The following is a 16006-nucleotide window of genomic DNA, read 5'->3' on the forward strand; positions in this document are numbered from 1 at the left end:
AAGAACAAAACAAAAGCAGATAAAAACCAGCCCCTGCACAATGTGCAGTGCCATTGCTTTCATAAATCAGATATTCATGCATGCATGAGTCTGTTTCTGGACTCTATTATGCATATGGATTTCCTTGTACTATACTGCCTTAATTACTATATCTTGTAATAGATCTTAATAGTTGGTAGAACACATCCTCCTCTCCTCAGCCTCTTCTTCTTCAAGAGTGTTTTGGTTACTCTAGATTCTTTATATTTCCACATACATTTTAGAATCAAGTTGTCAAGACTTCCCTTCCTGCAATACACACACATAGGCAATCTTGTTAGAATCTGAGATTATATTGGATCTATAGATCACTCTGGAAAGAATGATCAAAGAGTGTCATCTCTAAAAAGGAAGAGGTAGGCTAAAATATCTCATTATGAATACGGTTTTCTTTATTTTTCCTTTTGCTTCTGTGAAATTTTGCTTCATATATTTTTGAGGCTGTGCTAATATGGACAATATATTTTGTAATGCTATATCTTACTGGTGGATTGAAATTTTGTCAATTAAAAGGTGATCATCTTTATCTTTATCTTATAAAGTGATCCTCTTATCTTTATCTTACACTTTTTTTTTTTTTTGAGACAGAGTCTTGCTCTGTTGCCCAGGCTGGTGTGCAGTGGTAAGATCTCGACTCACTGCAACCTCCACCTCCTAGGTTCAAGTGATTTTCCTGCCTCAGCCTCCTAAGTAGCTGCGATTACAGGCATGTGCCACTATGCCTGGCTAATCTTTGTATTTTTAGTAGAGATGGGGTTTCACTGTGTTGGTCAGGCTAGTCTCAAACTCCCTACCTCAGGTGGTCTGCGTGCTTTGGTCTCCTAGAGAGCTGGGATTACAGGTGTGAGCCACTGCACCTGACCTATCTTACACTTTCTTGAAATACATTTTAACTGGGTATAGAATTCTAGATTGGCCATTGTTTTCTTTCACCACACTGAAGACATTCCATTGCCTTTGAGCCTCTATTGTTGCTATTGGGAGGTTATCTGCCAGTCTGTTTTCTTTTAAATGTAACCTGAACCTTTTTTTCCTCTGTTACTTCTAAGAATTCTTTCTTTCCTTTTTTTTTTTTTTTTTTGTTTTGTTTTCGGTCTTTAGTTTTCTGCAGTTTCACTATAATGTGTCTAGAATTTTTTTTTTCTCGTACTGCTTGAGATCACTGGGATTCTTAAACCTGTCAATGGGTCTCTTTTATCGGTTTTGAAAAATTATCATCTATTATCTTTTAAAATATTAGCACTGCCTGATTATCTTTTTTTCTCTCCTTCTGGGATTTTGAATAAATGCATGTTAGACCTCTCATTTTGTTTTTGTACCATACACTCTGTCTTGTGTTTCTTGCCTTTTTTTTTTTATCCCCATAATGAATTTTGATATTTTTTCTTTTCAACCTTTCTTCCTGGGCATTGGTTCTTTCTTTAGTGGAGTCTAACCTGCTTTCAGCTCTCATCTTTCAAGTTTTTAATTTCGATTGTTGTATTTTTCATTTCAGTTGTTGCAGTTTTCATTTTCATTTCAGTTCATTTTTTTCCATTTCAAATTTGCTACATCAGTTTATAGTTTTCTCTTCCCTTCATATATCTTCAAGCTGATCTCTTATTTTCATGATCACAGTTAGACTTCCTCATTTTCCAAAGTCTTTTCAGGTCTCTTCTTATTGATTATTATTCCTCTGGATTTTTACTTGTATTGTTAAGTTTTCTTGTGTTCTTGGTTATTTTTCACTGTATGCTGGTAACCGAACTTGAAAAATAATTTGTAGATGTGATTTGAAGGTTGAATTAGTGACCTTCCTCCAAAGATAGTTTGGATTTACTTCTGCCAGGCACCTGGGTTTACTGACATCCCTTATATTCTTTTTGTTTGTTTGTTTGTTTGTTTTGAGATGGGTCTTGCTCTTGTCACCCAGGCTGGAGTGCATGATCATAGCTCACTGCTGTCTCAAACTCCTCAGCTCAGGTGATTCTCCTGCCTCAACCTCCCAAGTAGGTGGGCCTGCAGGCATGTGCTGCCATGCCCAGCTAATTAACTAAAACAAATTTTTTTTTTTTTTTTTTTTTTGAGACGGAGTCTTGCTCCATTGCCCAGGCTGGAATGCAGTGGTGTGATCTGGGCTCAGTGCAACCTCCGCCTCCCAGGTTTAAGCAATTCTCTGCCTCAGCCTCCCGAGTAGCTGGGATTACAGGTGCCCACCACCTTGCCCAGCTAATTTTTGTATTTTAGTACAGATGCAGTTTCACCATGTTGCCCAGGCTGGTCTCGAACTCCTGAGCTCAGGCAGTCCACCCACCTTGGTCTCCCCAAGTGCTAGCGCTCACAGGCGTGAGCCAACACACCCAGGCAAAAAATTTTTTTAGAGATGGGATTTTGCTATGTTGCTGAGGCTGGTTTCAAACTCCTGGCCTCAAGTGATCCTCCCACCTTAGCCTCCTGAGTAGCTGGCATTACAGGTGCAAGCCAGTTTGCCTGGTTCACCCCTTAAATTCTATATCTCCCAAGATAAACAAACCAGGTCTCAGTAATTTAATTCTGAGAAGTCTATTCTGAGGGACTATACTTACATAGAAATGTACTTACATACAAGGATATTTAAAGAAATGGCATTTATATAGCAAAAAATTGTTAAGAATCAGTATGTCCAAGAACAGAAAAATGGGTTAAACTACATGATAAATTATATAGCTATTAAAATAATATTAATGTAAGCTATATAATATCATGAAGTTTATTTTTTTTTTTCTGTTTTTTTATTTATTTTTTAGACAGGGTCTTGCTCTGTTACCCAGGCTGGAGTGCAGTGGCACAAACTTGGTTCACTGCAACCTCTGCCTCTAGGCTCAACGGATCCTCCTGCCTCAGCACCCCAAGTAGCTGGGACTACAGGTGCATGTCAACATGCACAGCTAATTTTTCTATATTTTGTAGAGATGAGGTTTTGTCTTGTTGTCCAGGCTGGTCTTGAACCTCTGGAGTCCAGCAATCTGCCTGCTTTGGCTTCCCAAAGTGCTAGGATTAAAGGTGTGAGCCAATGTACCTGGTCTTGGAAAATTTGTTTCTATAATTAAGTTAAAAAAGAGATATAAGTATGTTAACAAAAACCCATGCAAGAAAAACCATCTAGAACAGTGTTAATATAACTTTTGATTATAAGAAAAATGTTCTATATCATCACTGGAGTTCAGTAGCCACTAGTTACATGTAGCTATCTAAGACTTGTGGAATGGCTAGTGTGACTGAGAAATTACATTTTTAATTTAATTTAATTTAAATCTAAATAGCCAAAGGTAGTATTCCTACCATATTGGGCAGTGCAAGTCTAGAAAATATTGAAATATTAATGTTTTGGGAGAAGTGATTGAGACTTTTGGTAATTTTCTTCCTTTTCTTTTAATTTTCTAAGGGTTCCAAATGTTCTGTAATACACAACTCTTACATTTTAAAGTAAAAAGGCTTTAACCCAAACATAAGACATTGTTATAAAGTCTAGTAGAAGTAAAAAGGCCAAGTCTGTACCAATTCTTTTTGACAACTAGTTAAATGCATCATGTAGCCAAGCTTCATGAAAGATTATATAATTTTAGGTTAAACTGTTTTTTTTAAAATACAAAGTAAAAAATTACAAGTTCATTACCTTTCCACATGCTATCCGAGAATCACAACAAGTGATGGACATGTTACTGTTTCTCAGTTGAAAATCAAGTACAATGTCATCAATTGTCTGTTTTTCTGGAATATCCACAGAAAGTTGATAAGAAATTGTTTTTAAGCGCTTTGAATCTAGTGGGAAAAGAATCACATAGAAATACATACATGTTTTAAATTTTCTAAAGCCTCTTTTCTAAAATGAAATTTCAAACTCCAATATAAATATACTGATTCATAAGAAATTTTTATATTCAAATTTTTCATCATCTTTAAAAATTTTATTATTCCCCTTTGTCAAAAAATGAGAACATTCCTTCGTTAAAAGAAGAAAAATGAGACTGGGTGCAGTGGCTCACGCCTGTAATCCCAGAACTTTGGGAGGTTGAGGCGGGTGGATTACTTGAGGTCAGGAGTTTGAGACCAGTCTGGCCAACATGGTGAAACCCCATCTCTACCAAAAATACATTCATTAACCAGGTGTGGTGGCATGTGCCTGTAATCCCAGCTGCTTGTGAGGCTGAGGCAGGAAAATTGCTTGAACTGGGAAGCAGAGGTTGTAGTGAGCCAAGATCGTGCCTCTGCACTACACTCCAGCCTGGGTGACACAGCGGGACTCTGTCTCAAAACAAACAAACAAACAAAAAAAACAGAAAGAAATTTAAAAAATGACAATTTTCATTAAGTGGAACTTTCTGGCCTTAGTTCTAGTAGAACTGACACTCTAACAGTTGGATGTCAGGAAACTTTATATTAGGGATTTAGTTACAAAAATAAATAAAAATGTATCTCTCTAAGTATCTTTTTTTTTTATTCATTTTTATTTTATTATTTTAATAGGTTTTTGGGGAACAAGTGGTGTTTGGTTACATGAATAAGTTCTTTAGTGGCGATTTCTGAGATTTAGGTGCACTTACCACCTGAGCAGTGATGTGAAGTCTTTTAACCCCCACCACCCTCCCACCTTTTCCCCCTGAATCCCTAAAGTCCACTGTATCACTCTTATGCCTTTGTGTCCTCATAGCTTAGCTCCCATCTAAGTATCTTTTCAGTAGCTCTGGGTGGTAGAAGAGGAGCCTGATGCCCAGAAAGATTAAGTCATTTACCCCGAATTAGACAGCCTGTAAGGAGAAAAGCAAGGATATAAATCCAGGACTTCTGATTCTAAACTCAGTGTTTCTTCAACTGTACCAGAACTACAGTGATACTAGCAAGCTGACTTACACAACAACTAATATATGAAGAAAATAAGCTGGTTTTTTTTTTCTTTTTTTTTTTTTTGAGACAGGAGTTTCGCTCTTGTTGACCAGGCTGGAGTGCAATGGCACGATCCCAGCTCACTGTAACCTCCGCCTCCCAGGTTCAAGTGATTCTCCTGCCTCAGTCTCCTGAGTAGCTGGGATTGCAGGCGCCTGCCACCATGCCAGCTAACTTTTGTATTTTTAGTAGAGATGGGGGTTTCACTATGTTGGTTGGCGAGGCCAGTCTCGAACTCCTGACCTCAGGCGATCCACCTGCCTCGGTCTCCCAAAGTGCTGGGATTACAGCCGTTAACCACTGCGCCTGGCCAAGTTGACTTATTTTTGACAGATTTTCTATACCCAAGCTTGAAAACAAAATGGAAAGTATGCTTAATAAAATATGAGACAATGAACTTGAAAGCTCTTTGTAGTTATCTGTAAAATGCTCTATAGGTGTTACTAATTTATTTCAATGAAGAATAACAACGAGATGAAGACTGAAAATTCCAAAAACCAGATGGCTGGAAACACTAGCTTTTTTGAGCCATTTTGATGGATACAGGCCATACTGTACTTAGAAATAAAAAATTTTCAATACTACTACTTATTATTATTTTTTATAGAGATGGGATCTCACTATTTTACCCAGACTGGTCTCGAACTTCTGGGCTCAAGTGATTCTCCCACTTTGGCTTCCCAAAGTGTTGGGATTACAGGTGTGAGTCACTGCATCTGGCCAATACTATTTTTAAAATACACCCATTTCATCTTTTGGTTAAACATCTGAGCTTTCTGACGTTGTACAGCAGGTCTATAAGATCAGCACTGATGAACTCACCATCTTCAGAGAAATGAGTCTGTTCCCTTGATATTATTGCAAAATGTCTGGCCATTCGTTGCTCTTGTTTCCTACAAAATCAAAAAACATCAGGCATAAATCTGAAATGTGGTTGAAGCTTAAAACAGTCTACTACAAAATTCAGCTGCTTAAATGCCATCCTTGTCTGTTTGATCTGTTATTACTTGTGAATCTAGGAAATACATCTTCAAAATTATATATCTTGAAAAACTGAGGTTCATTTACAAAAAAAGCTCCAATTAAGTTGGCCTGTATGAGTTTCAGTATCAAAGGCTCAATGTTACCTTTGCAGGGCTTTTTCTTTTGCCTTGAGTCTGTCGACCTCACTGTCATGGGCTGCATGAGGGTCAATAGCAATTAATTCAGCTTTAGGGGATTTGATTTTTATTTGTTCCTCATAGATATAATCAATCAGATTTTGGAAAGCAATACAGCAGGAGGCCTGGAAAACACAGAAGTTACTTTCATCTCATCAGTCCTAGATGAAGATGATTAGAGGGGATAAAAATGACTAACAAGGTTTGGATAACAATCTATCATAAGTTTTTATTCTGGTAATAGCTTTATTAAGATATAACTCACATACCATACAATTCACCCATTTAAAAAGTACAATTCATTTGTTTTAGTATATTCACAGAGTTGTACAATCATCATCACAATCAATTTTAGAATCTGAAACCTGTCCTCACTAACAGTCACTTCCTCTCCTTTCTTCTTCACAGCCTCTGGCAACCACTAATTTACATTCTGTCTCTAAATTTTCCTGTTCTGTATAGTTTATAAAATGGAACCATACAACATGTGGCACTCTTTATGTCTGGCTTCTTTCACTTAGCATAATGTTTTCAGGGTTTGTCCATATGGTAACATGTTTCAGTACTTCATATGTCTTTTTATGGTTGAATAATATTTCATGGTATGGATATACCACATTTTATTCATCCGTTGATGGACAGTCGGGTTGTTTCTATATTTTGGTTATTATGAATCATGCCACTGTGAACATTTTTGTACAAGTTTTTGTGTGGACATATGTTGCCATTTTCTTGGATATAAACCTAGGAATAGAACTGATGGCATATGGTTACCGTATGTTGAACCTTTCAAGGAACTACTAGACTGTTTTCCAAAGTGATGCACCATTTTATATTCCCCCTCAGCAGTACATGTGGTTTCTAATTTCTCTACATCTTTATCAACACTTGTTGCTATCTGTCTTTGAAATTATACCCATCCTAGTGGGTGTGAAGTGGTATCCCGTTGTGCTTGTGATTTACATTTCCCTGACAGCTAAGACACAACTCTTTTTTTTTTTTTGGAGACGGAGTCTCACTCTGTTGCCCAGCCTGGAGTGCAGTGGTGTGACCTCAGCTCACTGCAACCTCCGCCTCCTGGGTTCAAGCAATTCTCCTGCCGCAGCCTCCCAAGTAGCTGGGACTACAGGTGAACGCTGCCACACCCGGCTAATTTTTTGTATTTCAGTAGTGATAGGGTTTCACCGTGTTGCCTAGGGTGGTCTCGACCTCCTGAGCTCAGGCAATCCAACCACCTCGGCCTTCCAAAGTAAGCCCGACCTAACTCTTTTAAAAATGGTAACGCCGGGGAAAGATGCAAGAGAAAATACTACATATGTTTAAAGATAATACTATTTCCACAGTAAACCTGCCTTAGAACTTACATGCCCCTTTGATTCAGAGCAAACATCCACATTAGAAAAAAATGCTCTTAGATCGCTTCCACAAAATTCACATTTGGGTGATGTCTCTTCCTCTTCATCCTTCAGAGAGAGAGGAAAAAATTAAAGAAGTCCCTACAAAGAGGCCCAGAGGCTCTGAGAGCAGCAGGAGCACAACCCTGGGCATGGTCAGTGAATGCAACAGCAGTGGTGATGAGATGTGCCAGGATGTGGTATCACTTTCATTTAAGGGCTGGTGAGGCTTGAGGAGCCTGAGGTGGTGTTTTGCAGGTCTTTGTCTGGTGCAATTCCCCGGAGCAGTGCTGAGCCTATTAGGAAGTGTGTGGTCTTCGGGATGCCTCCCTCATATAAGAAGAAAGTTGCAGAAATGAATTCACTGTGGATACAAGAGTCTCTTGTTGGGGAGGGGAATGTGTATTATATACCTAGATGCAAGAGACAAGGATAACACACACTGGATTTTATGCAAATGGTCTAAGGTATTTGAACATCATTAACTCTTTCAAGAAGTGACAAGTAAGAAAAAACCTTGATATTACTGTGTAGGTCAACATGTACAATGACCAACTTTCTAAAATAAACGAGAGTCCCTTCTCCAGGGGAGCCTAGGGGGGAGCTCTGAATTTTGTCTGTATTGTGAAGGTAATTCAGGATAGGGAGGAGGAGGGGAGGCAAAACAAGGGAGAGATTGGGAGTTAGGGGCTCAGCTGACCCAATGTGGAGCTGATACACTGTGGCCATGTCAATGACCTGAGGTCATGTCTGTGACTGCACAGGCTCCTGAGCAGGTAAGCAGCCAAGCCTCAGTACAGGCCTCAGGAAGAGACCTAGATCATGACTCGCAGACCATTAACACCACCAGGGCATCTGTATATGGCATGGAAACCATTCTCTGAGACTGGCAAAAATGCCTAACATAGGGCTGAAAAGTGACTAAGGTGGCCAGTGCAGCCAGGGATTCACTACCCCAGAGTAAGGTCCAACATATTTAGGCCACTGAAACTCCCCAACAGTAAGTACTGCACATTGCTAAAAGCAGAATGCTTGGAGAGGGAAGTCTTGCTCTAGAGAGATGATGGAGGAAAATCTAGGATAGCTATCAGATGATGGAGTAGGGGAGAAAGAGAGCTGGGCAATACCAAGCCATTCACAACCTGCTTCATACAAGGGACTTGGTAGTGAACCCCTCAGTCCGTTGTCCTTTTGCCCTCAGCTTGGGGTGAAGCAAGATGGAGATACTTCAAAAGACCATGAGGGAGGCTGGGCACGGTGGCTCACACCTGTAATCCCAGCACTTTGGGAGGCCGAGGCAGGCCGATCACCTGAGGTTAGGAATTTGAAACCAGCCTGATCACCATGGTAAACCCTGTCTCTGCTAAAAATTCAAAAATTAGCCAGGCATGGTGGTGTGTGCCTGTAGTCCCAGGTACTAGTGAGGCTGAGGTGAGAGGATTGCTTGAACCCGGGAGGCAGAGGTTGCAGCGAGCTGAGATCACGTCACTGCACTCCAGCACTCCAGCTTGGGTGACAGAGTGAGATTCCATCTCAAAACAAAAACAAAAACAAAAAGACCATGAGGGGAGTTGGGATCTTCACCTGAAGAGGGTATGCTAGAGAGAAGAGCTGGGCAAGCCAGCTGCTGCTACCCCTGCACTAGATTGGCATTAACACTAGACCTGAAAGACCTGCTGAGGAGCAGGAGGAGCTAGCCTCGTCCAAGTGTCAACCTCTTCCAAGTTTAGGGACATCTTGGGGGAGAAGCCGCAAGGCCTTCCCCATGGTAAGACCCATCTCTGGGTGTTGCGGGAGGAGAGTATAACGTCAGAGACATCCCTAGATACAAGCCTTTGTGGTGCAGAAAAAGGGAGGTGCTACATTTAAAAAAAGAATCTCAGGGCCGGGAGTGATGGCTCATGCCTGTAATCCCAGAATTTTGGGAGGCAAAAGTAGGGATATTGCTTGAGCCCAGGAGTTCAGCTCACCCTGGGCAATATAGTGAGACCACATCTTTTAAATAAATAAATAAAAAGAAAAAAGAATATCAGCCTGAAGAGTCTGTTGAGTGACCATAAAGTGACCTGGGTAAATATAAAGAGTAAATGTTTATAGATATTATATTACATGATATACTTAATGTTTCCCCTCACTAGATTGCATAGGTCAATGTGCTGTACAAAATAGCAATGAACACCACCTCAGCGCATCCATACAGCATTTCCACTAATCTCTACATGTGCATCCATGATGTGTTGCCTTGCATGATTCATGCCCCTTATTGTTAATGAATAAACCTGCACCTTTACTATGCCCAAGAAGAAGTCATCAAGGGTTCTCAGATCTGGGGAGTGAGCAGTTCTCTCCGCATGGCCAAGACATCCAATCCAGGTTTGGAAACAACCATTCCACCAGTCAGTCCCTCACCCCTCTAGCGGCAGTGTGGTGGTGCACCATCTTATTGGAATTACTTGAGGTAACCTTTCTCTTGCCCTTCAAGTACAGGAATTAACTGGTCACTTCACATGACCAAATATGGCAAATATTCACCCATGTTTCCAGGCTTTGTTCTTTTTCTTTTTCTTCTTTTTCTTCTTCTTTTTTAATAATAAGCCTGGGAAACATAGTGAGACCCATCTCTGCAAAATATTTAAAAAATTAGCTAGGCATAGTGGTGCACACCTGTGGTCTCAGCTACCTGGGAGGAGGAGGTGAGAGGATTGCTTGAGCCCGGGAAGTTGAGACTATAGTGAACCACAATCGTGTCACTTACACTGTAGCCTGGGTGACACAGCAAGACCTTGTCTCGAAAAATAATAATAAAATAATAATAATAATTTTTTTAAAGACAGGGTCTCTCTCTGTCACCCAGGCTGTTCTCAAGTGATCTGTTTCAGCCTCCCAAAGTGCTGGGATTACAGGTGTGAGCCACTGCGTCTGGCCTGTTTCCAGGCTTTGCGGCCATTCTTACGGGTTGAATTGTGTATCCCAAAAAGATTCATTGAAGTCCTAACTCCTGCTACCTGTGAATGTGACCTTATTGAGAAATAGTCTGTGCAAATGTAACCAAGTTAAGATGAGGTCATTAGAGTGGGCCCAAATCCAGTTGGACTTGGTGTCCTTAGAAAAGGGAGATATTTGGACCCAGACACACAGAGAGAATGCTGTGACAACTGAGGCAGAGATTGGAGTGATGCAGCTGCAAGCCAGGAATGCCAAAACTGCTGCCACAACCACAAGCTAGGAAGAGGGAAGGTATGATTCGCCCCTATATATTGGCCCTGCCAAAACACTGATTTCGAACTTCTAGCCTCCATAACTACAAGACAGTAAGTTTCTGTTGTTTTAAGCCACTCAGTTTGTGGTACTAGTTATAGCAGCCCTAGGCAACTAACACAGTCACTGTAAGTGCTATTCTAAGTAATTGAGCTCTTTGGCTTTTTTTTTTTTTTTCCTTTTAGAGCCTTTTCACTGTCTATTGTGCAAATCATTATTTTTTTATGCCATTTTAAAAGAGTAATAATAAAAAACATGAATTAAAATCACCTTGAAGTTAATGCCTAAATTGGAGCTCTCTTCTTTGTATGCCAGAATGGTTGGTGGTCCAACGCTGGGTAACGTTCTTAGAGAAGGCTCGAATAGTGTTATGAAGTCTTCCTTAAACTAAATTTAAACAGAGAAAGGGGTGGCGAGGAGAAATAATTGAAGACGGGATAAGCCATTTTTACTATGAGAACAGTGTACTAATTAGTATGATAAACATTTCTTACCTCCAGCTCATACAAAATATTTAGTTTTGGCTCTTCTGGATTAATTATCCATTTTTCTGAAGAGAAAGAATAGATTTATAAGAAATGTTTAAAGCCCTTGTGCAGTGCATTCCACTTCTGTAATTTGGAGATTCACACCCACTATCATCCTCCTCGCTTAGCACGCACACACTGTTCAGATGCCCTGAACCCTGACGTTTTTGCCACCTTCTTACACCTGCCTAAGGCAGATGGGCTCTGTGCAAGTTCAGGTGATTCCCTACTGGTAGTTTACCTTTGCCAGCAAAAGGAGACGATGCCAAACATGTATTTACCTCTTAACTTAGATGCCAGACATTCAGGTTCAGCTTTCTTCACTTTAGAGGCTGTTTTCTTCCCTGTGAAAACAGTGTACATGTGTCATCAATCTGACAAAGTAGAAAAGAAGCTGATTATAAAAGAATATACATCTCTTGGAAAAATAAGTACCCTCACTATGTTTCTTTTGTCTTTTAATCTTTTGTCTCTTTTTCCAAATAACATTTTGCCAACAATAAGGAATAAACAAAGGAAAGTTAGCATTCTATATATCACATTTTAACATGTTTCCCCTTCTTTTCTAGTCCTAGAATACAGTAGTCCCCCCTGATCTGCAGGGGATACATTCCAAGATCCTGAGTGGATGCCTCAAACTGCAGGTATACCAGACCCTACTATGCACAAATTTATTTTCCCTTCACAATTTTACAGATAGAAGGTTCATTCTTACCATTTATCTTAGCAACCTCAGCATACTGTTTTTTTCTTTTTTAAATGAAGTCAATAACTTTTACCTTTTCACTTAAAGGACACACTTTATGGATTCTCTTTGGCATGTCCAAATTGCCAGCATTGCTTATCTTGAGCTTTGGGGCCATGATTAAGAAACTGAGGTCTAGGTACAGTGGCTCACACCTGTATTCCCAGCACTTTGGGAGGCCAAGGTGGGTGGACCACTTCAGGTCAGGAGTTCAAGACCAGCCTAGCCAACAGGGCGAAACCCTGTCTCTACTAAAAATACAAAAATTAGCCAGGTATGGTGACGGGCACCTGTAGAACCCGTGGCAGAAGTTGCAGTGAGCTAGATTGTGTCATTGTACTCCAACGTGGGCTACCAAGCAAATTTTTGTCTCAAAATAAATAAAATGAAATAAAAGAAAAAGAAATTAATGGTTATTTGAACACAAGCACTGCAATACCACTACAGTCCATCTGATAATCAGAAGGCTGCTAAGTGACTCCAACAGACAAAGAGATAATTCATGTCCCAGGCAGGACAGAGTGGGCTAGTGAGAGACTTCATCACTCTACTCAGAATATCATGCAATTTACAAGTTACGTGTTGATTATTTCAGAAATTTCCCACTAACGTTTTCAGACTGCAGGCAGCTGAAACCACAGAAGATGAAACTGTAGATAAGAGGGGACTATTGTGCTACAGATTAATATTTTCCTTGGTTATAATCATGCTTTGCATACCCTTTTATTTTCTGCTTATTTTAAGTACCATCAATCTACTTTATGTCTGTTATTCTTCATGAGATTTTTCAGGTAGGAGGGTGCTGAGGATTCTAGTTCAAGACAGTGAAGTAAACCACCAGGATTACTCTATCTAGATTCCAGAGCAGCACTGGAAATGGGGAAGAAGGCCATCCACAAATCAGCAACTTTGAGTAAATGTCTAGAAGATTTAAAGCAGATGGGATTGGAATGATGCAAAACTAATGCGAGCAACCTATAATGGGACAGAGGCAAAGTAAAGAGGCTATTTAAGTGCAAGGGACTTATTTTCTTAGCAAAGCCAGGAGAGCAAGGGCTGCTGTTGGAGACAGATATGCTTCAGAAGTATAGCTGGGTGTGGTGGTTCATGCCTGTAATCCCAGATAGGCTGGGTGTGGTGGTTCATGCCTGTAATCCCAGAACTCTGGGAGGCCAAGATAGGGGATATGACTTGAGTCCAGGAGTTTGAGAACAGCCTGGGCAAAATATTGAGACCTGGTCTCTATGAAAAACTTTAAAAAAATTAGCTGATTGTGATGGTGCATGCCTGTGGTCCCAGTTACTGGGGGTTAAGGTGGGAGGATCACCTGAGCAGGAGGTTGAGGCTCTAGTGAGCTGAGATCATGCCACTGCACTCAAGCCTGGGTGACAGAGCAAGACCTTGTCTCAAAAAGTAAATAAATAAATAAATAAATAAATAAATAAATAAATAAATTTTTTTAAAAAAGAAGTTGATCTATTTTGGGGAGGTGGGGGACAACGTGGATCATCTGAAAATATTTTAAAGATGTTTCAGGCATCTTTATCTATAGAAATGCTGGCACAGGTATTTTAAAAAATTAATGCACAAAGATTTTTACTAATACATTATTTGTTATAGGGAAGAGCTCAAAAAGAAAAAAAAAAAAACAAAAAAAAAGAACAACCCCAATACTCTAGCATTACATAAGTCACAATAACTGTATATGAGGAAATATTATGCAGTAATTTCAAAGAATTAGGTCAATCATTCCTGACATGGAAAGATGTCCATGATACATTGCTGTCTTAGTTCATTTGGGCTGCTATAACAAAATGCCCTAAACTGGTTATCTTATGGGAAAGGAAAATATACTGGGGCCCCAAAATCACTAACCTAAAGGGAAAAGTCAAGCTGGGAACTGCTTAGAGAAAACCTGCCTCCCATTCTATTCAATGTCACCCTTCTGCTCACTGAGATTAATGCATATCTGATTGCCTCCTTTGGAGAGGCTAATAAGAAACTCAAAAGAATGCAACCATTTGTCTCTTCTCTACCTACAACCTGGAAGCCCCCTCCTAGGTTTGAGTTGTCCCGCCTTTCCAGATGAAACCAATGTTTGTTACATATGTTGATTGATGTCTCATGTCTCCCTAAAATGGATAAAACTAAACTGTGCTCTGACCACCTTGGGCACATGTCGCCAGGACCTCCTGAGGCTGTGTCACAGGTGCGCATCCTCAACCTTGGTAAAATAAACTTTCTAAATTAACTGAGGCCTGTCTCAGATTTTCGGGGTTCACATTTTGGTAACCACAGAGGAATTCTGAGTGGAGGTACCCCTGATATTTGACAAATCTTCTATTGGTGGTTGGTACTAGCTTGAGCTATCTGTATGGCTCAAACCAATAGGACAATTTGCTGAGGCTTGGAAGCACCCCCTCCAGAGAATCCCTGATCTCAAGTTTGGTCATGATCTAAAGTTTATTTTGCTGTACAACTTCTCTTTTTTTGAAGTTTTACTTGCTTCCAACACAAGGAAGTCATTTTTGTCCTGCTTCCATGACACTGGAAGGCAGGTAACTATTTTATATATCTTTTATATAACATATATTTTATATCTTTACATAACGAGGCCACCTGTTTGCTAGCCAGGCCAAACCAAAAGTAGTGGTTGTTGCCTCATGCTGCAGTTCCATAGCTAAGGTTCTGCCTTATTTTTTCCACCACAACAGCCTGCGTTTTGTTCCTAAATCAAGCCCTTTCTGGTTTGATACTTGGTACTTCTGAAATAGCAGTAATTTTTCCTAGCTGAAATATGGTAATGAGATTTTAAAGTATTTTTTTAAAAGAAGCTCAGTGGTTAAAATTAGCTTAATTAAAAGCTAACATCCAAGATGTGTGTGTGTGTATATGTGCACGTGTGTGTTTGTATTTAAAAGGCCTTCATGTTTTAAATTTTTTTCCTCCTAGAATCTTGTTCCTTTTCTTTTGAGCAAAAGTGTTTTTCTTCTCAGTTGACTGAATTCTGTTTTCTTCATTTACTTCTGCTGTCTCTCCTTTCTCTTGTATCCTCTGCTGCATGAGGAGCCTAAAATAGTTTATAATAGCCCGGGGTTCCTTAAAGAAAACAGAGAAGGTACCAGACTCCCTTTGGGAGAGAACGCTGTTTTCCCTATGGGAACTCCAAGAGTGTAAACAGGCAAGTTCAGTTCAGCTTTTAAACTGCTTTCTTTGGTATTGTTACCTGATTTATTGACTAATATAGTTACTGCACTTAGAAATGTCTTTGTTTAAATTTTTTTTTTTTTTTTTTTTTTTTTACATGCACTGTAAAAACATGATGTGGTCTAGCCTCATAATAATTCTCCCTTTTTGGAAACCCAGGATTCGGCATGGGCTTTGCCTAGAGCTCAGCAATCCAGTTAAAAGATAGGTAGTCACTGTCTAAATAAAATTGGTCTCCTTATACAAAACTATGAAATATTTTTATAATTTTATCTTTGATTTGGCATCCGTCTTTAATTTCCCTCTAGCACACCAGACTTTGTCGCTCCATATGTTATGACATAAATTTTGCTATTTGATTTTCACATGAGTTGTTTCCTTTAATATGCAAATTTAAGTCTATTTAGCTGAAAACTGCCTAGGGTTGTGAAATAGGTTATCAAGAATCTGAATGTCTAACATAGGGGGAAAAAAAAGGTTTTCATTAGTCTATAAGATGTACTTCTATTGGCATGCCTAATATATCTATGTATGTGTTTCATTACTGAAAAGATATAAAACAACTCTAATTAATTGGCTTAAAGAAAAATAAAAGCACTTGAATCGAATACTTTATCAGGAAAAAAGAAAAGACTAGTCAAATGCTTTTTCAAGTTTACATAACTTCAGTAAAATCTTTAATAAATAAACTAGCTTTTCAATTATTGGTAAAGTAATATTAGAAATGTCTTAAGAATTGTCAACATACATTTTTGTTTGCATTTATTAATCAAG

The 16006-nt window shown here is 39.4% G+C and overlaps 1 protein-coding gene across 1 annotated transcript in view; it reads right to left on the minus strand.

Annotated features, from left to right (window-relative positions):
• The window catches only part of ERICH6 (glutamate rich 6), a 46740-nt gene that overhangs the window by 14362 nt on the left and 16372 nt on the right, over window positions 1-16006 (minus strand). Inside the window, exons 4-10 of the mRNA XM_023232076.2 lie at window positions 11562-11624; window positions 11248-11303; window positions 11024-11140; window positions 7466-7564; window positions 6069-6226; window positions 5764-5834; window positions 3674-3819 (exon numbers count right to left, since the gene is read on the minus strand). Coding sequence (XP_023087844.1) covers window positions 3674-3819; window positions 5764-5834; window positions 6069-6226; window positions 7466-7564; window positions 11024-11140; window positions 11248-11303; window positions 11562-11624 — 710 coding nt within the window. The remainder of the gene's footprint in view (window positions 1-3673; window positions 3820-5763; window positions 5835-6068; window positions 6227-7465; window positions 7565-11023; window positions 11141-11247; window positions 11304-11561; window positions 11625-16006) is intronic.

This window comes from Piliocolobus tephrosceles, chromosome 2, assembly GCF_002776525.5.
Source record: "Piliocolobus tephrosceles isolate RC106 chromosome 2, ASM277652v3, whole genome shotgun sequence".
Taxonomy (NCBI): domain Eukaryota; kingdom Metazoa; phylum Chordata; class Mammalia; order Primates; family Cercopithecidae; genus Piliocolobus; species Piliocolobus tephrosceles.